The sequence below is a fragment of the Bombina bombina genome, chromosome 2 (assembly GCF_027579735.1).
Source record: "Bombina bombina isolate aBomBom1 chromosome 2, aBomBom1.pri, whole genome shotgun sequence".
Taxonomy (NCBI): Eukaryota; Metazoa; Chordata; class Amphibia; order Anura; family Bombinatoridae; genus Bombina; species Bombina bombina.
Genome location: NC_069500.1, coordinates 9,825,506 through 9,833,894, shown reverse-complemented (window position 1 = coordinate 9,833,894; position 8,389 = coordinate 9,825,506). Strand labels below are relative to the sequence as shown.

The 8,389-nt window shown below is 44.3% G+C and overlaps 1 protein-coding gene across 1 annotated transcript; it reads left to right on the top strand.

The window, feature by feature from the left end:
* Window positions 1–255: 255 nt before the first annotated feature.
* On the top strand, window positions 256–4,697 carry LOC128648362 (uncharacterized). Its single transcript, XM_053700960.1, has 2 exons — window positions 256–3,285; window positions 4,088–4,697. The coding sequence occupies exon 1, from the start codon at window positions 304–306 to the stop codon at window positions 1,756–1,758; it is 1,455 nt and encodes a 484-aa protein (XP_053556935.1). The 5' UTR covers window positions 256–303; the 3' UTR covers window positions 1,759–3,285; window positions 4,088–4,697.
* The last annotated feature ends 3,692 nt before the right edge of the window (window positions 4,698–8,389 follow it).

The window sequence follows — 8,389 nt, the reverse complement described above, 5'->3', positions numbered from 1 at the left end:
CAAGAGGTGCGACAGGGGGAATTCATGTAAATATAAGCACGCATGTAGGCATTGTGGCGGAGCGCACTCAGGAGTGGATTGTAGGAAGGGTAATGCCAATAACAATAGCAAGTTTTCCTTTCGAGGGCACGGGGGCAACGGTAGCGGAGGAGGAATGGCGGGTAATGGCCAAAACGCCGCTGAGGGTAGATAGGATCATTGAGGAATTGGCAATGTACCCGCTGAAAGAGGAAAGGTTTTTTTTTAACAAATGGTTTGCGTGTAGGTTTTGTGGTCCCAGTTAAAACAGAAGTTAAAGGGGCTATGCAGGCGAGAAATTTAAAATCTGCAGCAGAATTTCCAGGAGTACTAGCGGAAAAATTGAGGAAGGAGGTTAAATTGGGGAGAATGGCAGGGCCATTCAAGGAGAAGCCGTGTGCTGACTTGATTGTGTCCCCCCTGGGAGTAGTTCCCAAGAAAGAGAAGGGTAAATACAGGATGATACAGCACCTGTCCTACCCCAGGGGGAATTCAGTCAACGACGCAATTGACAAGTTGGATTCTTCAGTGCAATATCAATCATTTGATAGTGCGGTAAGAATAGTGAAACGGCTTGGAAAAGGGGCGTTGATGGCAAAGATAGATGTGGAATCTGCTTTTAGGTTATTGCCTTTGAACACAGTTAGTTTTAATTTAATGGGTTGTAAGTTTGATGGTGATTATTACATAGATAAGTGTTTGCCCATGGGGTGTTCGGTTTCTTGTTCAGTTTTTGAAAAGTTTAGTTCATTTTTGCATTGGTTGTTTACAGAAAAAACAGGATGTGAGAGTATGTCTCACTACTTAGATGATTTTTTGGTGGTAGGCAGGAAAGAGACAGGGGAATGTAGAATCTGGAAGGAAGAGCTAGAGGCAATGTTCAAACAGTTGGGAGTGCCAGTAGCAACGGAAAAGTCGGAGGGGCCGGGTACGAGGCTGGTTTTCCTGGGTATCATGATAGATTCCGCAAAGGGGCAATGCGAGCTCCCTGCGGATAAGATTGAGAAGGCGAGACATATGATAAAAACGATGTTGAAAAGGAATAAGGTGACTCTTAGGGAAATGCAGAGATTGCTGGGGGTTTTGAATTTTGCGTGCCGGGTAATACCGGTGGGTAGATTATTTAAAAGAAGGTTGGAAATGGGGACAAAAGGGGCAAAGCTGCCCGAGCATATGGTGCGCGTCAATAAGGAAATGAAGGAAGACCTCAGAGTGTGGGAGGCATTTTTAGATGAATTTAATGGTATCAGGATATGGGAAGAGGCAAGGTCAGTGGAAGAATTGGAGTTGTTCACAGATGCAGCAGGCAGTGCGGGGTTTGGAGCGTATTTGCAAGGTAGATGGAGCGCGGGCGAATGGCCCGCAGATTGGAAGGAGAAAGGGTGGATAAAGAACATGACTTTGCTTGAATTGTTTCCCATTATAGTAGCGATAGAGCTGTGGGGCCATGTATTAGAGAACAAAAGAATCATCTGTTGGTCCGATAATAAGGCAGTAGTGGATGTAATGAATAATTTGTCGTCATCATCTAACCCGGTTATTAAGTATTTGAGATATTTTGTATTAAAGTGCCTTAAGCACAATATTTGTTTTAAAGCACAGCATATACCAGGGTACAGGAATATTGTAGCAGACGCACTGTCAAGGTTTAAATGGGAAATATTTAGGAAGGTGGCTCCAAGGGCGAGGAAGGAAGGTGAACCCTGCCCTGTTCTTCTTTGGCAGATTGGCAGCAAATAGACGGAATCAGGGAGATGGTAGAGAAGTCCGTGGCGCCAAAAACGTGGGCCGTATACAAGAAGTATTGGGAGCGGTGGTGCGAATTTAACAAGATTATAGGTCGCGAGGAAGAAACGGTTTTTCTAGAATGGCTATGGGTATTGAAGCAAGGGGGGGTGAAGAAAGGGCAGTTGGGCACAGTACTGGCGGGGGTGTCGTATTTTTCGCAGTTATATGGGAGAAAGGATATAACAAAGAGATTTGTTGTAAGGAAAGTATTCAAGGGGTGGAGCGTAGGAGAGAAGAAGCAAGGCGATAGAAGGGAGCCGATAACAGAGGATAGGTTGGCGGAAATGTTAGCAGTGCTCAGCAAAGTATGTTTCAATGACGATGAGGCATTGGTATTCAGGGTAGCTTTCTCTTTGGCTTTCCATGGGGCATTGCGCATAGGGGAATTGCTGGCGAAGAATAGGAAAGACGTGGGCGGTGGTGTAAGGCGAGAAGATGTGAAATGGGGCGTGCGAGCAGTGCTAGTTTTAATTCGGAAATCAAAAACAGATACGGAAGGAAAAGGGGTATGGGTGTCAATGGGGAGGACAGGTGGCGCGACTTGCCCGGTGGCAGCAGTAAGGGATTATGAGCTAACAGCAAGGGCAGAGGGCCCGCAATTTGTTAGGCATAGGGACGGATCCGGCGTCACGGGTTTTCAGTTTAGGAAGGTATTGGAAAGAACGGTAGAAAGACTGGGTTGGTCAGATGCATACTATGCGCCGCACTCATTCAGAATAGGGGCAGCAACCAGTGCGGCATCTAGAGGATGTTCGATCGAGCAGATTAAAAAAATGGGAAGGTGGAAATCAGCAGCATACAAGTCCTACATCAGGCCAAAAGGGGGGGTTTGATTGCGATTAGGGATGCGAAGTCATGGCGCCAACCGAAATGAATTTAATTCTCCATTTTTCTTTGTGATTTGTTACAGGAAGAGCACTAAGGATATGGGTGGTAGGGCATTCATACGTGTACTGGGCGCAAGTTAGGGCTGCGACATTGGCAAAAGGGACACATTTGGGATTTAGATACACCGAAGCCAGTGTTAGATGGATAGGAAAGAGAGGAATGAGGTGGGAAGAGTTGGTAAGCACCATACAGCAGGCAAGGCAGAGATGGGGGCGCCCGGACGTAATGATAATACATTTAGGAGGGAATGATATTGGAGCATACCCTCTGAGGGAACTGGAAGAAAGTATAAAAAGTGTAATGGGGTGGTTGGCGATAACATGGCAAGGAGTAAAGATAGTATGGTCAAACATAATATCAAGGTTGGTTTGGAGGAACACTGACACGCAGAGAGCGGGCTACAGAGCAAGGAGGAAGATTAATTTGGTAGCGGCAAAAGCAGTCAGGGGGATAGGTGGATCGGTGCTGGAGCACCCATTGTTGGCGGCAAAAAGGGAAGAGATATTCAGGCACGACGGAGTTCACCTGAACGAGGCCGGTAATGACCAGTTTTTGGAGGACATCAGGAGAATGTTGGAGGAAATGATCAAGGTAAGGAAAGGTCACGGGAAAAGTTTAAATGGTGTTTGGCAGAAAGAGTATTTCTTTGTTGGCAGTGAAATCGGGATCTGGCACGTAGGCAGGGCTTGCGAGGGGCGGAGGGGATCCTGTAGCATACCCAGTCTAAGTCGTGATTCGGTGGTCTAGCTAAAGGCTGGTATATGCTGCAGGTTCGCTCCTCCCCTTCTGCTCTGCCACAGGGGGGGTTTGTGGTCCCCCCCCCTGACACGTGGGATCCAAGTTCAGGTTATGCAAATGCTGACGCATTTTTGAGTGTTATGTTGATTAAGGGTATGTTATTACCCAGGGTATGTTATTACCCAGGGTATGTTATTACCCAGGGTATGTTATTACCCAGTGAGAAATTTTTTGAATTTAAATTAAATTATTAAATGTGACCTTTCCATATTTAGCCAAACTCCTGTGTTGTGTCATTATTTCAGGTTGCCAGAATGGCAGAAGTGGTAATAGGTGGTGGTGTTCAAAAAGTGGGTCAATTGGGTGTAAAGTATATGGAAGCTAAATGGAGCCTCTAAGACCTTAAAAAGAGCGCAGGGATTGCATGAGAACGGAGCGGCATAAGGGCTGGGCTCCTGGCTGGAAGGACAGGGGGGAAGGGAGAAGAGGGGGGGGAAGGAGTTAGGTTAGAGAATAGGGAAGTAGAAGATAAGAATGAGAGGAGGGACTGAAGAGCAAGAGATAGAAGAGGGGGGTTGGAAAAGGTACATATAGGGGGAACAACAGGAAGTGGCTTCAGTACTAACCTTTTTTGTTTCCCTCCCACCCTCCCTAGATGCAAGAGAGCAGTAAAGACAACTACGCGGAGAGGTCACAACCAGAGATATCGAGAGAAATTGGCATGGTTAGGGGCACGATGTCAGCTACTTAGTTGGATCGCAGTAAGACCGCCCGTGCCCCCTAATAAGGGGATCGAGAGAGCTGCAGCTGGAAGCTAGCGGGTGACTCGAGCGGTCTAAGCTAGCTGAAAGCGTTAAGATAAGCAAGCAGCCATATAGGAGAAAAGTTGATAAGTTGTTGCGGTGAAATCGGGATCTGGCACGTAGGCAGGGCTTGCGAGGGGCGGAGGGGATCCTGTAGCATACCCAGTCTAAGTCGTGATTCGGTGGTCTAGCTAAAGGCTGGTATATGCTGCAGGTTCGCTCCTCCCCTTCTGCTCTGCCACAGGGGGGGTTTGTGGTCCCCCCCCCTGACACGTGGGATCCAAGTTCAGGTTATGCAAATGCTGACGCATTTTTGAGTGTTATGTTGATTAAGGGTATGTTATTACCCAGGGTATGTTATTACCCAGGGTATGTTATTACCCAGGGTATGTTATTACCCAGTGAGAAATTTTTTGAATTTAAATTAAATTATTAAATGTGACCTTTCCATATTTAGCCAAACTCCTGTGTTGTGTCATTATTTCAGGTTGCCAGAATGGCAGAAGTGGTAATAGGTGGTGGTGTTCAAAAAGTGGGTCAATTGGGTGTAAAGTATATGGAAGCTAAATGGAGCCTCTAAGACCTTATGATAATTAGTGTAAGCAAGCTTAGCGCTTTAGTAGGCTTCCAGTCCCCTGCATCGCAGTGATATATTTTCTTATCCCTTGTTGATTGGGTGTTTTGGGAAAAACCCTATTTATTTATTTCCTACATATTACACCCGTGAGACCTAATAGCCAGGAGCAACATCAGGAAAATCCATTCTGAGATGTCTATTAGTATATTGGATATAGATTAGAATTAACACAAGAGAAAAGCATAACAAACAGCAACAGGCAATTTGTATTAAAAATAAAATAAACAATAAATATATATATAATAGGATGTGGTTGGGAAATAATACTTCTGAAATACTAAACTATGACACCCCATATAACTAGATCTTTGCTCAAAAACTGTTACTGCACGGGTCTGCTGTCATAACTTTGTATTTCTGCAGATGCTTTTACATATTTGTCCCTGACATTTAATGATAACGTTAATTTTATATTTTAGTGTCTAATAAGAGGAATGAGATCAGCGTACTGGGTTGGGCTGAGGATGAGAACAGAACAACCAAAGAGCTATAATTTCTACAACTGGCACTGGTCTGGAACATCGGGGTAAGGTGATGGGGTTAAATCACTTTCTCTCTGTCTTTCTCTCTTATCAATAGATCACTGTTACTCTTGTTTTTTTATAGAGTTAATCTCACTAACTATGGCCCAGGATATTGCATAAAGATGGACTGGACCCTCGGAGTTCACCCCTGCTCAGCGCCTCTCTGGTGGATTTGTGAGAAGTAAATAAACATCCTTCTGGTGCCATAGACAGGACGGCTGGGATAAACTATAAGTCTATAGACATAACCTAAAGGGAATCTGTACAACTCTTTATGACCTACTGCTACCAAATAAACTATGTTATCACATTAACGAGTCTGCATTCTGTTATTAATATTTATGTTTGTAATAATTATGAAATGCGTTTTGGCATTTGCTCTGCTCTGCAGGGAAAAGATCTTGTTATGTTTGTGTATCTCTTTAGTCCTGTTCCACCTGGTACACACAGTGCTAGCTCCACCCACATTCCCACAAATCAACTAGACTGGGAAGAGATTTGCAGGGAGCAACAAACTTGTACATTCACCTAACTACTAGACTGCAAGCCAAGGCAAAGCCTCTCTCTCTGTAGAAGCTCTGTAAGTCACAGTGTGGGGACAAAAAGGAAACCAACTGCTGCCCACTGACTAAAACAGATCTCCCACTTCCTACCCTCCCGCCTGTAAATCCTGATTGGATAAAAAATATCACAGACTTCCACTGACAGGCTGAAAAAAACATCAATCAAATGCCTGCTTTTCGTGGTTTTTTTAAAATTAGCTATGGGCCTGCTTGCATCATAACTGCTGCTATAGAAATGAAATAGAATAAACAAAAAATGTGCTTGTTCAATCTTCTTTTTATTCATTCATTTGGAATAATCATGAGTCAGTATTTGTTTTCATTTGAAATGAATAACAGACAAATTGTTTCATTTTTCATTTGTAACGAAATTAATTTACCCTTCATTAAACTCTGCTTAAAAAGCATATCCCTAAAGAATACTCAGCTAGCTCGCACCTTGCCGTATTGCAACCTTATACATGTTTAATCACTAACGGCCTGATGATCAAAAAAACTTACCTTGCAAAATCTTACTTTGCAGGACATGGCGGCAATCATGGATATAATACCCTGTCAGCGGTATTAGCCAGACTGCCTGAATTCAGAGGAAAGCGTGATAGCTCTGGGGTTAGAAGTAATACAGAGCGCGCAGATGCCTTAAGGCCCATGTCTGATACTGCGTCACAATATGCAGAAGCTGAGGAAGGAGAGCTTCAGTCTGTGGGTGACATTTCTGATTCGGGGAAACTGATTCAGAAATTTCTACTTTTAAATTTAAGCTTGAGAACCTCTGTGTATTGCTTGGGGAGGTATTAGCTGCTCTGAATGACTGTGACACAATTGCAGTGCCAGAGAAATTGTGTAGACTGGATAAATACTATGCAGTGCCGGTGTGTACTGATGTTTTTCCAATTCCTAAAAGGTTTACAGAAATTATTAATAAGGAGTGGGATAGACCCGGTGTGCCGTTTCCCCCCCCTCCTATTTTTAGAAAAATGTTTCCAATAGACGCCACCACACGGGACTTATGGCAGACGGTTCCTAAGGTGGAGGGAGCAGTTTCTACTTTATCAAAGCATACCACTATCCCTGTCGAGGACAGTTGTGCTTTTTCAGATCCAATGGATAAAAAATTAGAAGTTTACCTTAAGAAAATGTTTATTCAACAAGGTTTTATCCTGCAGCCCCTTGCATGCATTGCGCCTGTCACTGCTGCTGCGGCGTTCTGGTTTGAGTCTCTGGAAGAGGCCTTTCAGACAGCTACTCCATTGACTGAAATACTTGACAAGCTTAGAACACTTAAGCTAGCTAATTCTTTTGTTTCTGATGCCATTGTTCATTTGACTAAACTAACGGCTAAGAATTCTGGATTCGCCATCCAGGCGCGTAGGGAGCTATGGCTTAAATCTTGGTCAGCTGACGTGACTTCAAAGTCTAAATTACTTAACATTCCCTTCAAGGGGCAGACCCTATTCGGGCCGGGTTTGAAGGAAATTATTGCTGACATTACTGGAGGTAAGGGTCATACCCTTCCTCAGGACAGGGCCAAATCAAAGGCCAAACAGTCTAATTTTCATGCCTCTAAGACAGCATGAAGGAAAGGCCCACTATCCGGTAACGGATCTAGTAGGAGGCAGACTTTCTCTCTTCACCCAGGCATGGGCAAGAGATGTTCAGGATCCCTGGGCATTGGAGATTATATCTCAGGGATATCTTCTGGACTTCAAAGCTTCCCCTCCTCAAGGGAGATTTCACCTTTCGAGATTATCTGTAAACCAGATAAAGAAAGAGGCATTCTTACGCTGTGTGCAAGACCTCCTAGTTATGGGAGTGATCTGTCCAGTTCCACAGACGGAACAGGGGCAGGGCTTTTATTCAAATCTGTTTGTGGTTCCCAAAAAAGAGGGAACCTTCAGACCCATTTTGGATCTAAAGATCTTAAACAAATTCCTCAGAGTTCCATCGTTCAAAATGGAAACTATTCGGACCATCCTACCTATGATCCAGGAGGGTCAGTACATGACCACAGTGGATTTGAAGGATGCTTACCTTCACATACCGATTCACAAAGATCATCATCGGTTCCTAATGTTTGCCTTTCTGGACAGGCATTACCAATTTGTGGCTCTTCCCTTCGGGTTAGCTACAGCTCCAAGAATCTTTACAAAGGTTCTGGGATTGCTTCTGGCGGTCCTAAGACCGCGAGGTATATCAGTGGCCCCTTATCTGGACGACATCCTGATACAGGCGTCAAGCTTTCAGATTGCCAAGTCACATACGGACATAGTTCTGGCATTTCTCTGGTCACATGGGTGGAAGGTGAACGAGGAAAAGAGTTCTCTATCCCCACTCACAAGAGTCTCCTTCCTAGGGACTCTGATAGATTCTGTAGAAATGAAGATTTATCTGACAGAATCCAGGTTATCAAAGCTTCTAAAATCTTGCCGT